The 23988-nt window shown below is 35.0% G+C and overlaps 9 protein-coding genes across 9 annotated transcripts; 6 read left to right on the top strand and 3 right to left on the bottom strand. All coding sequences in view use genetic code 12, as the record gives it.

The window, feature by feature from the left end:
* Positions 1-491: 491 nt before the first annotated feature.
* Positions 492-3887, top strand: PVL30_002212 (uncharacterized protein; the record flags this gene model as incomplete). Its single annotated transcript, XM_001527307.1, has 1 exon — positions 492-3887. The coding sequence occupies one exon, from the start codon at positions 492-494 to the stop codon at positions 3885-3887; it is 3396 nt and encodes a 1131-aa protein (XP_001527357.2).
* Positions 3888-4315: 428 nt separating this feature from the next.
* On the bottom strand, positions 4316-5038 carry RRT14 (Regulator of rDNA transcription protein 14; the record flags this gene model as incomplete). The annotated part of the gene is made up of 1 exon (XM_001527308.1): positions 4316-5038. The coding sequence occupies one exon, from the start codon at positions 5036-5038 to the stop codon at positions 4316-4318; it is 723 nt and encodes a 240-aa protein (XP_001527358.2).
* A 2845-nt stretch (positions 5039-7883) lies between these two features.
* On the top strand, positions 7884-8273 carry POX18_1 (Oleate-induced peroxisomal protein; the record flags this gene model as incomplete). The annotated part of the gene is made up of 1 exon (XM_001527309.1): positions 7884-8273. The coding sequence occupies one exon, from the start codon at positions 7884-7886 to the stop codon at positions 8271-8273; it is 390 nt and encodes a 129-aa protein (XP_001527359.1).
* A 1178-nt stretch (positions 8274-9451) lies between these two features.
* POX18_2 (Oleate-induced peroxisomal protein) lies at positions 9452-9850 on the top strand (the record flags this gene model as incomplete). Its single annotated transcript, XM_001527310.1, has 1 exon — positions 9452-9850. One exon carries the CDS (start codon positions 9452-9454, stop codon positions 9848-9850), a length of 399 nt encoding a protein of 132 aa, XP_001527360.1.
* Positions 9851-11054: 1204 nt separating this feature from the next.
* On the top strand, positions 11055-11960 carry COG7 (Golgi transport complex subunit 7; the record flags this gene model as incomplete). The annotated part of the gene is made up of 1 exon (XM_001527311.1): positions 11055-11960. The coding sequence occupies one exon, from the start codon at positions 11055-11057 to the stop codon at positions 11958-11960; it is 906 nt and encodes a 301-aa protein (XP_001527361.2).
* Positions 11961-12182: 222 nt separating this feature from the next.
* On the bottom strand, positions 12183-12732 carry PVL30_002217 (uncharacterized protein; the record flags this gene model as incomplete). The annotated part of the gene is made up of 2 exons (XM_061119351.1): positions 12183-12552; positions 12722-12732. The coding sequence occupies 2 exons, from the start codon at positions 12730-12732 to the stop codon at positions 12183-12185; spliced, it is 381 nt and encodes a 126-aa protein (XP_060975334.1).
* Positions 12733-13223: 491 nt separating this feature from the next.
* On the top strand, positions 13224-17849 carry RAV1 (regulator of (H+)-ATPase in vacuolar membrane; the record flags this gene model as incomplete). Its single annotated transcript, XM_001527312.2, has 1 exon — positions 13224-17849. One exon carries the CDS (start codon positions 13224-13226, stop codon positions 17847-17849), a length of 4626 nt encoding a protein of 1541 aa, XP_001527362.2.
* A 2166-nt stretch (positions 17850-20015) lies between these two features.
* On the top strand, positions 20016-20765 carry RKI1 (ribose-5-phosphate isomerase rki1; the record flags this gene model as incomplete). Its single annotated transcript, XM_001527314.2, has 1 exon — positions 20016-20765. One exon carries the CDS (start codon positions 20016-20018, stop codon positions 20763-20765), a length of 750 nt encoding a protein of 249 aa, XP_001527364.2.
* Positions 20766-21013: 248 nt separating this feature from the next.
* Positions 21014-21658, bottom strand: ARF6 (ADP-ribosylation factor, Arf Arf6; the record flags this gene model as incomplete). Its single annotated transcript, XM_001527315.2, has 2 exons — positions 21014-21526; positions 21644-21658. 2 exons carry the CDS (start codon positions 21656-21658, stop codon positions 21014-21016), a joined length of 528 nt encoding a protein of 175 aa, XP_001527365.2.
* Positions 21659-23988: the final 2330 nt, after the last annotated feature.

A 23988-nucleotide genomic window follows, 5' to 3' on the forward strand; every position in this document is an offset into this window, starting at 1 on the left:
TAGAATTGAGCAGAGGGGGAAGAGAAGATATGAATGGTTCTTTTGTACTTTTTTGTTTTGTTTTGTTTTGTTTTGTTTTGCAAAGTGGGTGTATTCTTGGTTTACTGTGTGGCTTAAACGCATAGTGAACATCTGCTCTCTTTCTCTCTTTCTCTCTTTCTCTCTTTCTCTCTTTCTCTCTTTCTCTCTTTCTCTCTTTCTCTCTTTTTTCTTTTTTCTTTTTTCTTTCTTTTTTTTTTTCTCCAGCTCTTGGGAACAGAGACTTTCAACCTTTTTGGTCAAGTGAGAGTGAACACTTAACATTTATACTCACACTCACACTTAGACGCACACGCACACATCTACACAGGTATATACATAAATATTTCTTTATCTCAAAAATAATTTTTGCATTCTTTCGGAGTTTCAAACTTCCTTCCTTCCTTCCTTTTATTTATTTATTTATCTATTTATTTACTTCAAACATTACTACACACTCCTCTACCTGAGTCATGACTTCAACAGTAGAGCAAGTGCCAATTTTGGTCAATCAATATGTGGCTGCTTCAGGAAACGATGAGCCATTGTGCCAGAGCTATGTTCAAAAAGTGAACGATTTGTTTGTCGCTCACAAATTGAGCTTATTACAGTTTATCCGAGACTTGGGCCAGACATTAACATCTGATAATGACATGATCAGAAGCAAAGGATTGGAGTTTCTAGCCCGTGTCTTGAGCAAAATATCTCAGGATCATGATAAAGATAAAGATAAAGATAAAGATGAGAATGAAAATGAAAAAGAAACTAAAACTAAAACTAGAAATAATTTAACACGACAGGATGTGGGTGTGATGATCAATTTCTTGCTCAGTAAGTTGGACGACAAATTGAGCTTGATACACGCGTTAAATGGAATCAATTCGTTGGTGCGTTCCAAGGCATTTGTATTTGACTTACACGCCGAATTGATCTTGGACAAGTTGAGCACTGCATACGAGCCAAGAAAGAATCTTGCTAAAGTACGGTACGAGGCTTTTCAGATTCTAGAGAGCTTGGCTGATCTTTATATGCCATTGCTTACTAAACAACCAATCTGCGACCACTATGTACGCACATTTCTTCACATTGCACTGGGGGAAAAAGATCCACGTAATTTAGTGTCGTCATTTAAATTGAATACTACCATAAATCAGAATTTCAAATTTAACGATGATAGTGACAATGAAATACTGGAGACGCATAAGACATTCATTAGTGAATTGTTTGATACATGTTTTTGCTATTTCCCTATATCGTTCACTCCACCAGCCAATGATCCTTATAAGATAACACCCAATGAATTGAAGGAGAGACTAAGAAAAACTATTGCATCGCAATCCAAGTTTGCCCCCGATTCCTTCCCCAGCCTCATTGAGAAATTGGCATCAACAAACCCTTCCATCAGAAACGATACCTTAAAAACAATAAATTTGTGTGTACAAGAATATGACGTCGAAGCTATTGATGCTCTGTGGCTCAGTTTGTGGAACGCGTTGAAATTTGAAATTCTACACAATGACATGAGTTTGTTCAAACCGACATCATCCGATATTATACCCTCAGACTATGTGGAAATCGACGATAATGACGACATAAAGGTGACTTTTCAAACCTTGGACATTCTTCGAAACATTGTAAAAAAATTGGGAAATAACGCAAGTCAAATGTTGCAAGTTGTGATTGAGGAATTGGTACCAAATTTGGTAAGTGGCTCCAAAAGTAGACCCTCTGTTGTCTTATTGGTGGTTGTAGGAAGCGCAAATAACTCCGGCTACAATAAATTACTCAACGAGTTGTTCCGTCCTCAAGTATGGGGTAAATATTTCGGTGTGGAGAGCCAGGAATTAAAGATTGAAGGCGATGATATTGGTGAGAGGAATGCGATTATGGATAAGGGCCAAATCGAGGCTGATGCAGAAGATAAAAACGAAGAGTTTACTTTGAATGTGGCCATGCAAAGAGATTTGGTGGACAATTTGGGGTTTTTATTGATGGTCCACCCCAAAAACGAGCAAACAGATTTAGTAAAGTATAAAGACCACATACTCATTTTCTTAAACCAAATTCTCATGAACTCCTCGGACTTGGAGCGAACATTAAAAGTGAAAGCAGTACAACAATCAATGCGGTTAATCACCATTCCACACTTTTTAACCACCGCCAATATTGAATTGATTTTGGACAATATGAAGGAGATTATAATCAAAAATGTTGTTGATGATGAAAATTATTTTAAAACAAACGTGGTGGTGGATGAAATCACTAAAGGTTTGTCCAATGTAATGCAGGAAACCAACAATCCAACAATTACAACCTTGGTTGTTAATAACATGATCAATCCTTTGCTCAACATGATTGGTGAACAGAATAAATTTAACAACATTGATAGTGACGAAGATAAACAGGGAGAAAAGAGATTAAGATTTATCCTTACACTTGTCGGGGACATGTGTGTCAATAACCAAATCCTCGAAGTAATTTCAATTAGGTTAATCGGTATGGGCTCCATTGAACCTCGTCAATTCTGTATTATTGTTGAGCAACTCTATGTTTTGATCGAGAAAGTCCAGCTTATAAAGCAGTTTTTGACCACGTCATGGTATGGCAATTTTGTCCCACGATTTATGCAAATGGTCAATAAAATGGTTGAGATTGATAGTCAGGATTATATTTTGGTTGAAAAAATTGGTGATCTACTTAAAATCATCATTAGATTTATTGATAGGGCAAAGCACCAGCATGTTCTCGACGAGGCTTATCATGCATTCTTCACTTCCACTTCCGATGGATCTACAAACACGTTTCAATATAACTCAAATTTGATCGAAACTCCCACGGCATACATTAGCATTTTCAACAAAATTTTGTCTGCAATTGACCGTTCCTGCAAGCTTAACACTGCTTCAAGTCTCGATTCTGTGACCAGGTTAATTCCTACCTTGACCAATGAGTACTTGCGGGTTCAGTACCTCCTCAATTTATGTTTGCATATCAATAAATTCGTTCTGGACTCCAGTGTCATCGATATGGGTATCGAGACAGATGAGTTGGAACAATTAGACAAATTTGAGATTTATTTGTGGAAATTGAAGGCATTGGTAATGAGAGTCGATAAAGCTGGAATAGAAGGTCTCAGCCATTTGCTCAAATTATTCAACTCGTATGAAACAAGCATACTGAGTAGACAGTTGATTGCCAAATCACTATCCGTTTTGTTCATTGATACGAGTATTTTTACAAATCCACCACTACCTAAAAAGATTATATCCAAAGTTACCAACCTCAATGTGAAATTGTTGTATAAACAACATCTATTTGAGATTATATTGCCATACTTGACTTTGGATATCGGTGAAACTGAAGCTGGTGTTGACTCCCCGATATCCGATTTTGATTTGAAATTCTATGCATTGGCAAATATTTGTGAGAATGTGCCCACCAATGTTTTGGCTCCGCATTTGGCGGAATTATCACCTCTTGTGTTGAAAGCATTGAAGTCTATGTCGACGACAGTGGGGTCGGAAGTGTCTCCAATAGTGATTAAATCATCTTTACATATATTAAGAAATATTCTTGAGCATGGCGACAAATCGACGATTGATAATTTGCACTTGGAGCTTGGCGACTTACTTTCCATTTTGTTGAAGTTATCAACGAGAGAGGATATAGAAAAGAGTGAGTCTTCAAATCTGGGAGAAGAAATTCGTCGACTTGGCTTGATTGATCTAGGGTTAATTTTCGATAAATTTGATTGCGAAAAATACAAGCGCTCGGTTTTAAAGAGTTTGGAAAAGTGTTTGGATGATCCAAAGCGGTCAATTAGAAAGTTGGCGGTGGATCTCAGACAGACCTTGTATGAAATGAGGTAAAAATTATTGGTAGATTATAGAGTTGATAGATATATGTAGTAAATAAAAACAAATAAAAAGGAAAAAGAACAGAAAAGAAAAGAAAAGAAAAATAAAAATAAACAAGGGAAAAGTAAAGAAGATAATATGGGAATGGGAAGGAACGAAAAAGATATTATAGGAAGCCAAAGGCACTTGAGGTGCACTTGTAAAAAAAAGTTCACCTAAATGTTTTTTCCTTGTCAATTCTTCCCCTCCCGGCTATTCTCTTGACCTAATTTGTTTTTGTTTTCCACTTTATTTCTTGCTTATTTTTTCGTTTAATTCTTGTTTATTTCTTGCTCATTTCCCTTCTTTTTGTTTCGCTTTTTCCCCCCACTCCTTTATATATATATATATATATACTTATTTTTAGCATGTCCATTGCTGGAATCTCAACCCAAGTATATTTAGTCTTCTTCTTCTTCTTCTTCTTCGTCATCATCGTAGTCAACAGGAGCTAAGCCAGGAGTCAAACCTGGTGCACTAATCAAACCTTTTTGTAATTTTCTTTCATAGTCAAAGTCATTTATTTGATTATTAGCATTTGATCTTGCACTGCCCTTTTTAGCTGGGATAGCAAGTTTTTTTCTTAATCTTGTTTGTTTTTTGGGTGCCAAATCTTTTAGTAACTCATTCTTTACACTTGACATTTCTTGTTCGATCTCGAAATCATCAATCTTGCTATATTTTTGCAAGGCATTTATATTGCGCTTAGCGAGTTTTTTCAAATATTTATGTTCTTCTAAGGTAAGGCTTTCGGGATCAGTGCTCATTTTGTTTTTGATCATACTGTACTTGATGAATTTTTGAAACTTTTTATCCTGTTCATGTTTCTTCTTTAGTAGTTTTTTCACTTTGTTATTGTTTTGACTGCTTTTTCCAGTCTTTAGTGACAAACGGGTTTGTTGCAGCTGAGGTTGAAGCTGTTGTGAAAGAATCTGGGTAGAAGATAATGGTGTTGGCATAGACAGAGCCTTACGATCGTTGCCAAATTTTGAAGCTGATTTTGATTTGTTGCTGGTGGTGGATTTAGCACTTCGCAGTGGTTGTGTGTGTAAGATATCTGCAAACATTCTGTTCACAGTAAGTTCTGCTTGGTGCTTTGAGGCATTGGATGTGAATGATGCCATGTTGTTCTTTTTTTTTTTCTTTTTTTAATTAGATGATAAAGTTTCAATTTTTAGTTTTTTTTTTCTTGAAAAAGTGTTGAGAAGAGACAACTGAGTGTAATTGCTGTTTTTTTTAAAAAAAAAACCAAGATCAACTTCTGTCTGGTAGATGTGTTGTTCAGCAAAGAAGGTGAAGCAGAAGAGGAAGCAGAAGAGGAAGAGGAAGAGGAAGAATCTGATTCCGATGATGAAGGTGATGATTAAGATGAGCTTCTTCTCTCACATTTTGCTTTATTTAGCAGAGATGTAACTATATGCAGGCAAGCCACGCCAAACATTAAGGTGAGCGTAAAATGGAGGTTGATACATATATATATATATATATATATGTATATATATTTATGTATATAGGTATGTATGTACTGAAAAGGAAATAGGTGCGGCGATGGCCGTTTTTGGTATAGATTAAGGGCGGCAACAAGGACATGAACAGAGTTTGTTATACTTATAAAGACTTTTTCTTTAATTTTGTTTTTTCTTTCACTATAAAAGTAAGGTTTCACGTGACTGTGCTATTAACAATTTGAAAATAAAGAATGTCAGAGTATAATCATCATTTGATCGATTGTGGTGCTGTAAGTATGGTATAGCAGAAGAGACAAAAGTTTCAACAAGGTAATAAGAAAGACAAAGGATGGGGGGGGGGGGGGGGGGGGGGGGGGAAACGGAGCACAGTTTAGTGGAATGAGAGAGAGAGAGAGAGAGAGAGAGAGAGAGAGAGAGTACGTGTGTGTGGGGAGGGCGAGGGCGAGGGCGAGATAGATAGAGTGTTAATTCCTTCCGTCATAGTTTCCAAAAAAGAAAAAATAGAGGAATTAAGAAGGGAAAAATAAGTAATATGAAATAGGACCAAGTTTGCTATTTCATCCTGTGTTGTCTGATGGTGGTGATGGTGATGATATGTGTAAAAACCCTCGGACTTTCAAAAATGGGTATCAAGAAGTGATTGCTTTGCTGGGGATGACAACAAGAATTTCATCTGGCCCTAACATTTTATGTGCAGCAATGGTGGTATATGTGGAGCTTTAATAAACAAAAAAAAAAAAAGACAGCAACAACAAGAACAACAACATAAACATAAACATAAACTAAAAACGGTATTTTGTATTTTCAATGCGCGTGGTATAAAGTTTTACAAACCCAGCCAGCAGCTAGAATTGCTTCAAGAAATACTGATCACAGGATATACAGTTTAAAAAGGAGGAGGTGGTGAAGGAGGTGAAGGAAAAGAGGGTTAAGGAAAGTGGAGAATGAGCTAAAAAAGCTCGGTCTGTGTATCTGGAAAAGACCCTTATTCTGTAAAAAAAAAGGGAAGATGTAATGGAAGTAGAAATTATCAGAAGATATGGAAACCACTGGTTATGCTTGTTGCAATTGCAATAGAAGCAAAAGTAAATAGCAGGAGAGAAGGAAAACTTCAACAAATTATGTAAAGAAAAAACCTTTAATTTTATTTTTTTTTATTTTATTTTAATTTTTTTTTTTCAACGTAATCGGAGACAAACCGAGGTGGTTGAAAACTTAGTCTCCTCAATCGTTATCACTACTCATAATATTCACATCCATACACCAATACATTGGTTCAACATACTCATCAAGTCAAGTATGTTGCATACTATTTTAATTTGTTCTACCACTTACCCACTTTTCCTTCGCTCTTCTCTTCTCCCCCCCACTCACTCACCACCACCAACAACAAAAGATCAAAATATAAAATAAATAAATAAAATTCCATCTACTTTATTTATTGTAGTGAAGTGGTCGTGTGCAATGGGTAATTGCACCATTAAAAAAACAATTGATAAACAATTACTATTAAACTCTGTTACAAATTAAATGAAAATTAAATTATATATATATATATGAAAAAAAAAATAGAACAAGACAGGTAGTGTACTTTGGCAGAAACGTCACTTCCCAGAAACTTCGTTACATATTGTGTTTTCCCAAAACAGTATCTCCGTTTCATACATAGCGAGAGAGGAAAAAAAGGAAAAAAAGGAGGAGGAGGAGGAAGGAGGGAGGGGGACATCATACAAAATCATATGCACTTTTTAAAAGCAAAAAATTGGAAAAGAAAAGAAAATAAAATAAAATAAAATAAAAAGAATGAAGCAAAATATCATCAGAACTTGCCTTTTTTTTACTCTTTCCAGTAGAAAATAGAAGCTACCAACTGCTATTTATATATATACATATACATATTGATACTACTTACTACAAGTGTAACGTAAACTACTTTTCAGTAACAGCCAATTACCCTTTTTTTTAATTATTTTTTTTTATTTTCCAATTTTCTCTCTCTCTCACTTGCCCCTCCTTTCTTCTTCTTCTTCTTCCTGCCTCCTCCTCCTCCTCCTCCTCCTTCCCCCCCCACATTATGCAATGTAAACACAAAACCTTAGCAACGGATTTAACAGGCAAACATGTTGTGCTATTGAGGAATTCTTTTTTTTTTAATTATTATTTTAATTTTTAATTTCAATTTTTAATTTCAATTTTCATATTTTTTTTTTTTTGAAGGGGAAGCTAAGAAAGAAGAAAAAATAAATAAATAAATAAATAAATCCAATTATCAAAACAGCACTGACAGGGTATATAAATACCCCATAATTTCTCCCCTTTTACTTGCTCCAGACATATTCACTTTTCCTTTTCCTTTTCCTTTTTCTTTTTCTTTTTTTTTTTGTATTTTTCCTCAACACCACTTTTATTTTGTTTCGATACTACAGTAGCTAACGAAAACAAAAGATAAAGAAAGAGAATCTATTCACACACATACATAAATACAACAACACAGAATACAATGTCAGTCGAGGCCGATGGATTTAACGCTTCTGCTCTTTTCAAGGAGTTGGAACAAGGTTTGAACGACAAGGATGCTGTTGCCAAAGCTATCAAGGCAGTCAATGCCATCATCATCATCACCTTGAAGAACAAGGAAGGTAAAGAACAATCATGGGTCTTGGACATGAAGAAGGAAGGTTCAATCAAGAAGGTTGACGGCGCTCCACCAAAGGGTGACGTTCAATTGTTGTTGAAGGATGCTGACTTTGTCAAGTTGGCCAACGGTAAAGCCAACGGTCAAAAATTGTTCATGAATGGTAAATTGAAGGTTAAGGGTAACATGATGAAGGCCACCTCTGTCGAATCAGTCTTTAAACAATTGGACCCAAGAGCAAAGGCTAAGTTGTAAGTCAACTTTCCCATTATTTTTTCTTTTAAAACCTTTTTTTATTCTATTTAATTCTTATTCATTTTTTATTTTATTCTTTTATTTACCCAATTTCGTTTGCAAAAGGAGAAAAAAAAAAGAAAGAAACAAATGATGAGAACACATTATCCTTGGACCTTGTGTTGAACACAAGATCTACAGGGGTAATGAAGAAAAGACAAAAATAAAAAAGAAGAAGAGAAATACGGAAGCGATTTATAACCATAACCTAACAATAAAAGAAATGAAACAATAAATATAAATACAAATACAAATACAAAAAAAAAATAAAATAATTGATTTGCAAAAGACTTTGTCAAATTGCTATTGTAAGTACTAGTTGCTGCAGTAGTCTGATTATATCTTTGGAAATTCTATACTTCATTATATAAATTATTATTACACGTTGATTCGTTATACTAGACTTGGTTCTACTCTTTTTCAAATAATACTATACCTTTTTTTGTTGGCTTCTCTTTAATCTTTATTTTTTTTTTTTTTTTTATTTGGCTATGGTGGAGATGGTGGAAAGAAGGGGAATTGAAGGAGAAGTAAAGAAGGAGTAAAGAGTTCATTTATTTGTGAGATGTGTTGGTCAATGGAAAGATATTGTCTCTGCTCTACTACCTTTATTTGCCAATTCAATATTACCAAAGATTTTTTTTATGGCATGTGGCTTTTGGTTGAACCGTCCCCCGCATTCTGCTGTTCAGTTTTAATATTTAATTTATTAATTTACAACTTATAATTTATAATATATTAATATATTAATATATAATATATAATGTTTTATTTTTTAATTTTTTTAATTTTTCTCGGTTGGAAATCGCCAGGATAGAGTTTGCCGTAACTCAACATGCTGATCTACTGTAAACTCACCCCCCCAGTCTTTCCTTCGATCTCTTACCATCTTTTTATAAACGTGCTCCTTCTCCCTCATTCCTATCTCTACTTTCTGTTGAAGTAATTTGTTGAAAGTAAAAAAAGGAAGAGCTATTTGGTCATTGACATTTATCTGCTAATCCAAAACCTTTATTGAACTGATCTCTTTCTTTGGGGTTTTTCCTCCCACTTCCGTACACACACACACACACACACACACACACACACGAGACTCACTTGTACTTCCTCTATTGATTAGCAGTATTATTGAGTTCCAAATGTCTGTTAAAGTCAATGGGTTTTCTGCTTCTGCTTTGTTCAAGGAACTCGAAGAGGGCATGAAGAAAGACCCAGCTGCATTACAAAATGGTATTAAGCAAATTCAAGCAATAATAGTTATCACGTTAAGAAACCAAACAGGCCAAGTGCAATCCTGGATCTTGGATTTAAAAAATAAGGGTACAGTCGAGGTCCTAGACCCAAATGCAAAACAATCCAAGTCAGATGTTCAAATCATATTAAAAGATGCCGACTTTGTCAAATTAGTCAATGGTAAAGCAAACAGTAAGAAATTATTTATGAATGGCAAATTAAAAGTCAAGGGCAATTTGATGAAGGCAACAGCTATTGAAAGCGTGTTTATGAGATTGGACCCAAGACCAAAACCCAAATTGTGAGTATAGTCTTGTGAAGAAATCAAAGAAAAAGAATGATGAAATGTAAAAGAAATATAAAAGAAATATAAAAGAAATATAAAAGAAATATAGAAGAAATATAAAAGAAATATAAAAGAAATATAAAAGAAATATAAAAGAAATATAAAAGAAAAACAGAAAAAACAAGCACCAAACAGTTTGATAATTACATAGTAGTTTACCTGAAAGAATGTATTATTATGGTGTAACTAAACCACTAACCAAAGTGAAAAAATAGAGAATGAGCAAAAAAGAAAATAATACATCAATTGTGAATACAAAATGAATTTTGCAACCATGGTATATAATAATAGTTGTAATAACAATAACAATAATAATAATAATAATAATAGTAGTAGTAGTAGTAGTAGTAGTAGTAGTAGTAGTAGTAGGTATTTGTCATTGAGTACCGCATTAAAACAATCACGTGATCTTGAAGCTCAATATACATCTTCATTTTTACAATACTTGATACTCCAATCACATACTTACTATTACCCTGGCTTTTATGTTGTTGTTCTTTCTTTTTTTTCTTTCTTTTTGGATTTCTGTTTTGCCATTTTATTTGGTATATAGTCTATACTTCAGTGTCTTTGTTGTATTATATTCCGATTTCTTGTTTTATTCTTTTAAAAAAAAATATCATGAATTCATTGACTATCCCATGCTGTTATCCAGTTCCACACCTCTTAATAATATACTTGAGCCAGATATATTAATAAATCACGTGATTGACACTTTTTGTAATACACACTTTCCTTTTTGGTTTTTTCTTTGTTGTATAAAAGTAAATTAAATGATACCGGAGTAACAACTATGCCAACAAATGTAATTCTACCTGTAGCTCTAAGCATACCTTTCTTCTTTGAAAAGTTAATTACCGATAATTGTAGTGTTGCAAGCAAATGCTAGAAGATTGCAATTGCATTTGCAATTGCGTGAGCAAAAAAAAAAAAATAAAGACATACTTGTATACATGGAAAAAAAGTTAAAGTGTATGTACGTGAGATTGGGAAAATACCATGGCCACCAAATTAGTCTAGCTTGCAACTACTATTACTACTTTTACTTCTACTTTTACAAACACTAACACTAACACTAACACTAACACTAACACTAAAACTACTTTTATTGAAACTAGTGCAAGAACAGGTCAGAAGCCTGAAATATATTTAGAAACTCAACAATGACTACATACAACGATGCTCTTGAAGAATCCATATCTATGTTCTTTGATGAGAACTTTAATCCCAATATCTACATTGACCAACTAATAAACAGCGTAGCTCAAGATCAAACATATTCGAAAACTTCATTGACAAAACTTTCCCATACAATGAACCAATTGGTTACACATTTAGACTTTAGCATCACAGATATAGCTAATAATGAGCTAAACAGTAACTTGCAATTATTAGAGAATTCGAGTCTAATTATGAACACTACTCGCTATACTATTGACAATAATAATGACAACGATGACGACGATACATACATTGACAAAGAGGAAAAGGAAAAAGAAAAGGAATTGGAACTGGAGAATGAGAAGGAGACGGAAAAACATGGTAGTCTTAAAAACATACATCACCAGGATCTGTTAAATGAGTTGACAACACGATTGCAGTACTATCTCAATATTCTAAACACATCGATATTGTCCTTCAGTACTGAACTTGGGGAAATAAATGACGCATTGAACAAACAAGATGAAGATCCTCATAACGAATCTATACAGACCTTGTTACAACTAAAACAAGTGAAACAAAACCTAATAGATGTTATGCAAGTCTTTGAGCAAATAAGTAGTTCGTTATCGCAGTCAAGCAGTAAAATTAGTAACATAAGCGAAAAGGCAAACATAACCTACTCGACAGATGAATTCCAACGATGTTTAAATCAACTATTTGACCTAATAAAAGCTCGGCTTGATAAAACAACACAAACAGACAATGAGTTAGTTTCTTCTATCGACAACTTTGACAAGTTGCAGTATTTATTTAGTAATTTGGTTCATTTCAATCCGATTTACAAGAAATTTGTCTCACGATTAAACACGGAAAAGGACCAATACCTAACACGTACTGGTACATAAGAATTTTTTTTTACTATTATTATTAGCTTTATAGTATTTATTCAGTAACTATTTACAAAAAATGATAATGAGAAGGAGGAGAAAGCAAAACTATAGCAAAAATGTAGAACAAGAAAAGCAAAAGAAAAAATATATGTATATATATATATATATAAACTTGAAGGGGAAAAGATAAGCTTTCAAAAAAATAAATAATTGACAAAAAACTATGGCATTATCCAATCAACTCTCATTTTTTTCAAGTCTCATCTTCTCCCTCTGCTCTTGGATCTGTGCCTGTTTCGACAAGTTCTTATTCATGACATCTAGCTTTCTCATTTCCTCTCTAGGATCAAACTGACCAGAACTCAACTTGTCATAAGTCTCGTCGTATTTCCCAGTCGATAATGGTGCATTTCCTTTCATCCTCTTCCTCATATCAAACACACCGTTCTTGCATTCCAAAAAAGCTCTGAGATTCGCCTTGCATAGCTCCGGTAGGTCTTTCTTTAGTTCAGGCTTGGTGAGACAATCCTTTGGCGTGTTACGTTCTATCAAGACGCATGGGGATCGCTGTAGGCAAATTGCCAATGCTATTTTCTGATCTTTGCAACTATAAAAAATCAATAAAAAAAAAAAAAGTTAGTACTTGAATCGAGTAAATAAAAGTGATGAAAAAGGAAGCAGATAAATAAAAACAATCTATTTAGTAGCAGATTGACTTGGAGGAGAAAAGAAAAGAATAGAATAGAATAGAAAAAGAAAGAAAGAAAAAACCGTACCTTGCACCCATATTTATTTGATTATCGTGAATGTATCTCTTGTTTCGAAAAATGGTATGACTGAGGATCATTAAATGATTTAATATATTTTTTTTTTCCTTTAATTTTCGAAAGTGATCGCGGAACTTTGGCAATCTCCACAAAAGCGACACACCGTAAGGTCTGACTGACTCCACGAAATACCAATGCTGCTTATTCTTGTTTTATTTTGGCTGTCTTTTTTTTTCAAGAATAAAGAAGAAAAAGGATAAACTAATAAAAGTAAATTCAGTTCAATTCAATTTATTTCAATTCATTTCATTTCAGTTTAGTCCAACTAAAACATTTCCTGATCTATAATCGAATCTTGCACATCACCAACTGGTCTACCCATATCAACTTTTTATTCCATTTCCTTGTTTAACCTTTCGCCTTATTTCCCTGGTTTTCTTTTTTTTTTTTCTTTTCTTTTTTCTTTTTGGAATCTTCTTTACTTATATTGAACCAGCAATTAAGCATATAAATGACAATCACATTTATCCCTGGCGAAGTCAACAAGAGTACAGGCTCAGTAGTACAGTCAAATTGGAAGAATCATCATGTCGTAATATACGGGCTGGGAAATAATCTCATAATTACATCGGGCACAATCCAGCCTACTCAAAGGAACCCCAATCCTTATAACATAGATAGAAGTTTACAAACTATATATCTACAAAAGGACCCAGAGGCGATTTGTTTCAACAGTGAAAATGGATACATTGCAATTGGTTACGATAACTCCTGCTTTATTTTCAAACCCATGAATGAGTATATGAAGATTCCTAAATGGGTTGATGCACTTCAGTTTGATATTGAAATAGATTCGAGAATCACCTGTCTTGATTGGGCTAGTGAAGAATCTGAACTTGCAGTTGGGACTGAAAAACAGTTGCTCTTGTACCATATAAGTGATAGTTTTGGAGAGTTTGAGGCAAGCAAACGATGGGAAGCATCGCAACCAAACTCAATAGAACGACTATACATTACGCCAAATGCAAAGCTCATATTAACCACAAACTCTGTGTACGATCGCCTAGTGAAGATTTGGAATAGGGTGAGCTACGGTGACGATTCAACTTTATTTGAAGTATCGTACCTACCGCATCCTCAAGGGACATTTGTGAAACAATTTCATTGGAGGCGAAATCAAAAAACAGAAGTAACACAGGATAAGGTTTTGGACTCTTCCATGGCAAACATAAAAAGAATACGCGGCCTTCTCAATCGAGGAAACTATGGTAATGAAGATAACGAGGTTATATATACATTAACATCAAACAAGGTGTTGAATGTTTGGGCGTCATTTGAATCAAGTGGGCACGATAGAATAAGCAATTGGGCCAATCTCGACTTGTCCAATATTTTCCAAAATGAGGAGGAGTATATAAACAGCTTTTTGGTAATTGAGCACCGGTATTTGAAAAGCTTTACAGATTATGTTAAAGAAGAACTTGAAAATCAAAAACAAGGGCAAGAGCAAGAGCAAAAGAACAAAAGCAAATTATTGTTCAAAATCGCAGATGTCAATTTGAATGACTACGATTTGATTTTGGTAATCTCAAGTACTGGACGTGTCAAGATCTATGCGGTTTCAAATATATCGCAATCGCCCCCCAATAACATCAAGTTTACAGCCATTAATCCCGATAACTATTACGAATTTAAAAAAAGTGACTTTCCATCAAAGACCTCTTTGGAGTATCCATCCAATCTTAGTGTGGCAAACATCGAATCCAGAAAGTTTATCAATCATTACGTGAATCCTGTGTTGGTCAAGTGCTTGTGCAAGTTAAACAATGACGAAAGAATAAACACTCTTTCCTTTTTAGTTCACGATAGAGCTAAAAACACACTAAGATTTGAAGCTTTAAATCCAACAAAAATTCTTACTTCACCACTGTCCAAAACATTTGGTGTAACATTATTAAACAAGTATCAAGGACACGTCAAATCTATAAGAAAGCTCGTTAGATCATATTCATCCTATACATCAAAAAATGTAATTCTTTCCATATCGAATTTTCCCAGTCACAACTACATATGGGAGCCACTTGTTTACAACGAAAACGACAGCAGTATAATGTCCATTACTAGACGATTTAGACTAGATTTGGGTTCACAACCGGTTGATGGTCAAAGAGAGAATGCGATGTGGGATGCTGTTATAATCAATGATGTCGAGCGACCAAATGATTATCGAAGGCGGCATCTTGTCCTTGTTGCTGAAAAGAGTGGAAACGTTAGCTTGTGGGACTGTAACGGGTTTGATAAACATGACCAACCTGTGGATCGCATCTCGATATTACCGGCATTGAAAAAGAGTCCTCGAGCTTTTGCAATTGCTGAGAATAACACTAATTTAAATGAAGATGTAAAGCAATACGTTGTTGTTGCTGTGTACGAAAAAGATTCTATACTTGCGTGGAACATTTTAATAAGATATGCCGGTGATGAAATTATTGACATCAGATTGGAAGCGCAATCAATCACCGATTTACCGCAAGACGAACACATCCATCAAGTGACAAAAGTTGACTCGTTTCTTACTCAGTCACATAAAAGCTTGATTGCCGTTATAGACAAGGAGGGACTATTGAAAAGCTATAGATTAAAGTTTGCTCAATCAAAGACTCAACAAACTTCCGGGACCCTTGATTGGGAACTTACACACACGTTATTTACGAATATCAAAAATGCTGATCGTATAAGTGGCTCAACAGTTATTAATAAATTTGCCATTATTAATGACAATGGGTACCATCTTTCAATTTGGGACATTGACCAAAATGTCCTTGAGTATGAAGAAGATTATCACCAAAAACCCCAAAGTAAGGGACCGGTCGTTGACTTGGACTGGACGTTTGTAAATGCTACAATGAAAGAAAAGCTGACAGCAAATGCTATTCTATCGGTAGGGTTTCCCCGCAGTGTCTGGCTCTATACCCAATTGAGGTATGATTATACAAACAAAATTCCAACTTATGCCGCAATAAAAGAGATTGACATTTCAGACTATACGTCACATCAGATTGGCGATCTGATATGGCTTGATGACGGGTATTTGGTCATTGGGTGCGGGAATCAGTTTTTTATTGATGATCGATGGGTGAAGTTGGGTTCTGGTGGTGTTGACTCCACCATCCGTCAATTGATGAGTGGTTATATCACCAACGGAAATGATGCAAAGGATCAGAAACAAGGTATCTACAATGATGGAGATGAACATTATAAGAATAATAAGAATAATAATAGTATTAGCGGTGGTGGTGGTAGTAGTAGTAGTATTCATGTTTCAAATGGTGTCACCAATAGTGTTTTCAACGATACCAGTGAAGCTAAAGATAATGACGACATGGTTTATGATATCTCGCATTTGGTGCGTGTATTGAATGGACCACTTCCGGTGTACCACCCACAGTTTTTGATTCAAGCATTATTTATGGGCCAAACAGTAACAGTTCAGAAAATCTTGGTTAGCCTATTTCAAGCCTTGCGTCATGACGACCAAGTAACTTGGGATTTGGGAATTGATTTTGAAAAAGAGGTTGATAATAGTGCAATGTCTTTACTCGACAAGAGCAACTCCCATGGTGTTACCACATTGCGCAGACGCTTATCTCAAAACTTCAACCTTGATGTATTTACTCACTTTACTGCCGAATTGGCGGATTTATTAGTAAAGAAACTTATGACAGTCTCGTTGCCATTGTTAACACGACATCAACAGAGTACGTTGATTTCAGTAACGACGATTGTGAAAGATTTGAACAAAGGCGCAGCAACATTGGATGAGAATGGGATGCGATTCATGATGGGATTCAAATTGTTTCAATATTCAACCAAACAAAAGCGCATGACAATGCGAGATTTTAATTGGGCCTTGCATTCTGACAGTAAAGAGGTGTTGTTGTCCTCAGTTGAAGAATACTATTCAAACAAATTATCGTGGGAGAGTGCCAAGAAAACAGGCTTAGTTTACTGGGTAAAGTATGAAAGATTGGTGAAAGTTATTGAAGCAGTAGTTCGAAATGAGTTTAGTGAATTGAAAAACCCCGGGGGTATCGTGTCGTTGTTGTACTTGGCTTTGAGAAAGAAGCAGGTCCTCATTGGACTTTGGAGAATTGTTCAGCACGAAGAAAAGACCAAGATGTTGAAGTTTCTCAGCAATGATTTTACTGATAAGAGATGGAAGTCCGCTGCCTTGAAGAATGCATTTGTATTGTTGGGAAAGCACCGGTACTACGATGCTGCGTATTTTTTCTTACTCGGAGACGAACCGATTGACTGTTGCAACACTATTGCTAACAAAATCAATGATGTGCAGTTGGCCATTGCTGTTGCCAAAGTGTACTCGCGGACGCAAGAGAGGAGTAGTGGTGGTGGTGGTGGTGTCGGTGGTGGTGTTGGTGGTGGTGATGTTGGCAAGGCCGATTGTTTAGTGCACATTATTGAAAAATATATACTACCCACCGCAATTGAGAATGGAGATAGGTGGACAAGTAGTTGGGTTTTTTGGCAGATTCATGACAAACCACTATCCATCCAAGCATTAATCAAAACGCCAATTGAGATGGTTATTGAAAACATGTCTAAATTTCCAAATACATCTGCAAATGAGGTGACACCAAAGGGACTCAGTTTCCTTCAAGATGATCCGGTATTGATAATATTGTTTAATGATTTGCGTCTGCGCAATATAAATTATTTAAAAGGTTCATCACGTCTTTCACCAAACGAAGAGTTTCAGTTTGTGATAAAAGTGGCAATGATATATACAAGAATGGGATGTGACTACCTTGCATTATTGCTTTTGAAGCACTGGACATTCTCAGTACCACAAGCTAACCAGCAAAAGCAACCTCTGCTGCCAATAAGCGAGAAGCAAGGTGGGTTTGAATCAATAAACTTTAATGGGCAAGTGCACGATGGAATAAATCGTGACGGTTCCAACCAAGAATGGGGCAACAACAATACTAATGGCATTATGCAGCCAAGTATATTGGATTCATACACCAATGATCAGCAGTATTCAGTCAATAATAAAAAGGCCCCTCCAGCACAAGCATTTGAAGAGCCAGATATGAGCTCCTTCAGTTTTGGGTTTTGAAAATCATATAAAAATGCACAAATTGTTAGTGTTTGTGCGGGTGTGCAACCTTCTTTTTTGTGTGTTTTACTGTGATTATTATTATTATTATTATTATTATTATTGTTGTTGTTGTTGTTGTTGTTGTTGTTGTTGTTGTTGTTGTTTTATTCATGTAATGGCAACTTCAACCTGGTTAATGGTCAAGGATGTTGTGATCATAATGAAGAGGGATACATATTAGATTTCAATTGCTTGCTTAGAAAGTGTTTTATTATAGTCAATGCAGCAAACCAATTTTGAATTCTTTTTATTTAGTAAACTATAGTCGTTGTCTAATATGTACATTCAAACATAAATACATATATACATAAAGAGCTATGTGCCTTCATTTGTCAATACAGGGAGTGATGTTGGTTCGCCAGCAAAAAAAAAAATTCATTTATTAATCCTATTTCTATTTGAACTTATATGGTAAAGAAGTAATAAATGAATTATTGTGTTACATAGTGTCAATTTCATAGCAAATCACTTCGGTAAAAGTAATGTTTCGATTAAGATCCGTTTATGCAAAATCATTAGTTTTATTTTGTTTTTTTCTGAGTTTTGTTTTCCAATTGATGGTTTGTTTTACAAATCAGACTTGTTAGAGGTTTTGTAATTTTCCCTCGAAGTTTTTGTTTAATTTTAATCATTTTTTTGTATAAGGTATGTTCCATCCTTATCAAAGATTCAAGTTCTTCCATTATATCATCCGCCACCAGTTTTTTACTCATTAATTTCCTCTCTAGCTCAAAGACGTGGGTATTGGTTTCGTACATGTTTGTGCTGGTATTACAATAAATAGGCTTTTTGTTGACAAATCTTACAGAGCAGTCGTTGACGAGAAAAGCTTGCGAAAATGTCTCTTGCTCGGTGGATTCTGCTTTTTGATTCTTAAAATCAGTCTTTTCAACTTTTGGTTTATCCTTGCACTCACTCTCACAGGTGCCTTTAACTCCAAGCCTTTGTTTTTGCTTTTGCATTTGCCAGTGTTTTTGTTGCGGTTGTCTTCTGCTTCTGCTTCTTTTTCTATTTCTTTCACAGTTTCTTTTGTTGTTTGGAGTCAAGCTATCTGATGGCTGCAAAGAGTTTTCAACTAAAAATGTACCGGTATCATCCGCTTCTACAGGTGGAGTGGACAACATCGGCAAATCATTAACTTGTTGGTCTATCTTATTGGATTTCTCTTTCTCAATTACCATATCTTTGAATTTTGTTGTGATTAAATTGCAACTTTTTGTAAAGTCAAGATTGATGGAAATTAACTTCGACGGGAAATTTGCTCTGAAAGGAATTAATATGCTGATTTTCGGTTCCTTACTTTTGCATTTCAGCTTCTTATTCTCACCTTTTCTTCCCCCCCTACCAACCCTTCCTTCTCCTCTTTTGTTCCCACCATTACTGCTTTGTTTTTTTTAATATGTGATTTATGACTTTTGCAACCAAATTGGAGTTTACCTGGGTAGTGTACTTTTGGTTAATTACTAATTGGCGGGGGTGGGGGGTAAGACGCATGTCTAGACTATTCCAGAAGAGATCTCCATATGTAATACATGACAAAATTTACCCCACTAAACCCTGAATTGTGCTTGTGTTTGCGTAACAGTATAACCTAAGCAACGAAAAGTGCTTCCAGCATATACAGTTAGATATTCGAAACATTAGGAACGGTGGGGGAGGGGGGAGAGGAGGATACCAATTTAACTTCCAGTTGGTCTGTTGCTGTTGAAACTCAATTAATACAATTAAATAAAAAAAAAGTAACAAAAACAAAATTACAGTAAACTATTAATGTGACATAGAAAGTCACGTGACTTACTTGTTATAGTTGTGCACGTTGTAGCATAAAGATTATAAGAAAACAAAAACAGAAACAAAAACAAAACCAAAAAAAAAAAAGAAAATGATAAGTAGAGAATTTTGATCGATTTTTTACACACTTTGCGCGGGGGTGGGAAAAGTGAATGCCTCACAGAGAAAAGAAAAACGTGAGAAAAAAGGGGAGGAGAGTAATAATTTCGGCATGTTGTCGGACTATAGATGCTCTTCCACAGGATACTACCGCAATATAAAACTGCGATTTCCACATACTTGACCCCAACACACTGCAGACTCTATATTGCCAACTTAGTCACATCAAGAAGAATGACCAATATTGAAGCTGCTAAGAAGTTGGCTGCATACAGAGCCGTTGATGAGAACCTCCCACCACACGCAAAAGTCATTGGAATTGGATCAGGTTCGACTGTGGTCTACGTTGCGGAACGTATTGGTCAGTTGCCAAACAAAGACGACTTTGTTTGCATTTCCACCGGTTTCCAATCCAAACAACTCATTATTGATAATGGATTGAAGTTGGGACAAATTGAGCAACATCCATCGATTGATATTGCTTTCGATGGTGCTGATGAAGTTGATCCACAGTTAAATTTGATTAAAGGCGGAGGTGCCTGTTTATTCCAGGAAAAGCTCGTTGCGTCTGCATCGGATAAATTGATCATTGTTGCTGATTTTAGAAAGCAATCCAAACATTTGGGACAGAACTGGCGTCAAGGTGTGCCAATTGAGGTTGTTCCTATCGCATTTACAAAATTGATAAACGACTTGAAGAGATTGGGTGCCAAGAGTGTCGATTTGAGACAAGGTGGAAAGGCTAAAGCAGGACCCGTGATTACTGATAATAATAATTTCATATTGGATGCTGATTTTGGAATTATTGAGGATCCAAAGAGCTTGCATTTGCAATTGAAGCAATTGGTTGGTGTGGTGGATACTGGGTTGTTTACCGGAATCACTGAAAAAGTTTACTTTGGAGAAGAGTCGGGTGAGGTGACGACTTGGGATGGAGTAGTCACTGGTTCGACTACTGAAGAGGTTATTGCTGAGTCCAAATAAAGAACAGAAGGGCTCATGAGCAAAATTGGTGGACGATTTGCCTTGTTGTGTTATAGATTCTATAGTGATATGCATATATGTATATATAGATATGCAAAAAAATAATTAGTGCCAATTTCAGTAATGCAAAGTATATTTGTACATCATGCAAAAAAAAAAAAAAATTACATACATACATACATATATGTATATATATATATATATATATATCCAGCTTAATTAACTACCGAATCGATTTTGACCATCGCTTACTTCGAATGCGATGAGATCCAGTTCAAAGTCTCCACCAAACCAGTGCCGTCAATGGCCACTGTTGGAATGACACTCCATGTGTGCTTGCCACTCAACTTATTCAATTCAAATTTTTCAATCAAGGTCTTGGGTTTTATAGAACCGTCGACATCTTGTTTATTTGCCAACACGACAAGAAGACAGTTGTTTAGTTCCTTATCCGTTATAATTCTGTACAACTCTTGTTTTGACTCTTCCAATCTTTGCTCATCGCTTGAATCCACTACATAGATTAAAGCATTGGTACCGGTGAAGTAGTGTCTCCATAATGGACGGATACGTTCTTGTCCGCCACAATCCCATACTGCAAATGACACGTTCTTGTGCTTAACTGTCTCCACGTTGAATCCCACAGTGGGCACTGTTTTGGAAGTTTTGCCTAGCTTCAACTTGTACAATATAGTTGTCTTGCCCGCATTATCGAGGCCAAGCATGAGAATTCTCATTTCTCGATTCTTAAACAATTTAGACTAAAAAACAAAAGGGGAAAAAAGGGGGATAGTATGTTAGTATTCCATGCTAAGTGATTTAGAGCGAAAACATGTTTATGTGTTTCAGTTTTATCTAGTTTTAAGGTTTGAACGTACCATTAAGTTACCCATTTTTTAATTTTTTAATTTTTTTTTTTTGAAAATGGAAAATGTTTTGTATATTAGGTTGTGTAGTATATTGTTGAGCCAAACTATTTAGTTTTGCTTTGAAATTCCTTTGTTATTGGTATATATTGTTCTCCTATGATGAAGATGTTTATTTGTTTGTTTGTTTGTTTGTTCCGTACTTCAAAAAAAAAAAAAAAATGACGTATACTTGATAAAACAAAGTGGTAATTAACAATCAAACTTCAACAAATGATAAGTGTATGGAAAATTTTATTGGTTATTAAAGAGTGGATATGAAGTTGGATCCTGGAAATTTGAATCGGCCTATTTGATTCTATTTGATGGAAATAAACAAAATAAAAGGAAGAAGAAAAAAAAAAGATTAAATTGAATTAAATTGGAAGGAATTATGAGCTAGGGAATCGCGATATATTGAATGTATATATTAGATTAGTGATCCAAAACTGTGGGTAGTGAAATGAAGCGAGTAATCGGGTTTGAGAATCAAAGTGTTTGATTGTCTAGCGATATATGAAAGCGTGGGTGGGTGGATATGTATATATGTGTGTGTGTGTGTTTAAGAAATGGCGTTGAAAAGGGTTGTACTCTGTGTTGATTGTTTTTTGTTTTTTTTTTGTTTTTTTGGTAATAATTTATTTGTTCCTGAAAGTGTGTTACCTAATATATTCGTATACTCATGTACACATGTACTCATATACCCATATATACTCATATATATATATGTAATGAAATGGCCTAGCCGTGGGAGATAATTCACGAGATATAGAGAAATGTTACTATGTATGTAAGATTTTGTATCCTATGTGGACTGATACATAACGTTTCGAAGGACACACATTAGATGTGGAACAGAACAAGAGCATAGAATATTTTAGTCAGGGGAAGGGAGAGGGGGTAAGGGAAGAAAAGTACGCATTTTTTTTTCAATAGGGTCTAGTTGATACCAATGTGCATTTGGACGAGAAAAGAAACAACAAACTGCTTCTTGTGCTGTTTGTTGGTGCTCGTAGTGACGATAATGGGAATGGTGGATGTAGTGGGTTGAAGAATCGTGGACAACTCGTGTATACGTGTATACGTGTCTATGTACATCCAATGTTTATATGTTGTTTTTTTTCGTAAACGACAGACACGGTAACAATGATATCGCGTGGATGAATACAAACGTTAATTTCCACCCAATGATGATGATGATGCAGCAAAGGCTAAATCAGAGACAAACAGCTACCAAAGGGCAACATGCTTTAATTAATGTAATTTTGAAGAAAACCAAAAAACCAGAAACCAGAAACCAGAAACCAAAAACCAAAAAACCAAAATTAGACGATGGAAAGAAAGAACTGTATAACGAATGAAAAAGGAAAACTAGAAACCCTGTCCAACCAATAAAAATACAACATTTAGTTAACAAACCAAATATAGGAGAGAGGAGCTCTATACAACTGTTTTTCTTTTTCCAGTTTCCAATTTCCATTTTCCATTTTCCATTTTCCACAACTGCAAAATGGTAAAGCAACACGTATCCAATCCACTAAAAATGAAAAAATATTAGTGCAAATGTAAAAAGCGTATATATGGTTGAGATCGATAGGTTAGTCAAGTAGTTTGCACGTATTTCGTTGAACCAGTCTCTATAGTTCTGTATTTGTTCAGAAAGTCGACACTTTCACTTCACTTCAGTAGTGACATTGAACCTAGCTAAAAGAGAGAATGACATCTCAATCAGCAAATGTCAAGAAAATGTTTTACTCTTTGTTTCTTTTTGTTTTTGTTTTTGTTTTATTTTGTTAATTTTCTTGTTTGATGAAAATTGGTAAGAAATTCGGCGAAATTCATCTCAACTATACCTTCATTGCTTGAAATACAAGATTTATTTATTTTTTATGATTGGAGACAAACATATAAAATTGTCCATGCTTATGTCGTTGTTTAGAGTTGGGACCTACCTCTTTTTTTTTATTTATTTATTTATTATTATTTGGTTTTCCCTACCTGAACATAGTAAAGTTCAGTGTTGAAGTTGTTATGGTAGATGTAGATATTGTAGTACTTGAAGCTGGTGCTATAATTGATAATAGCAATTACGTAGACTTCCCAATAAAGACATATCCGAGCACATGCAGAAATTAGCAAAAAATTCAAAAACAAAAAACAAAAAACAAAAGCAAATGCTCGACAGTATCGGTTGATTACATAATCAACTGTCAAAATTCACATACAAATAAAATACAAAGTCCTCGGTTCATTCTTTTTCTCAAAGAGTAAAAGTACTTTACTCTAAACTTATGGCCAAGTTTCTTTAATAAACTACT

This window comes from Lodderomyces elongisporus, chromosome 2, assembly GCF_030384665.1.
Source record: "Lodderomyces elongisporus chromosome 2, complete sequence".
In the NCBI taxonomy this organism is placed as follows: Eukaryota; Fungi; Ascomycota; class Pichiomycetes; order Serinales; family Debaryomycetaceae; genus Lodderomyces; species Lodderomyces elongisporus.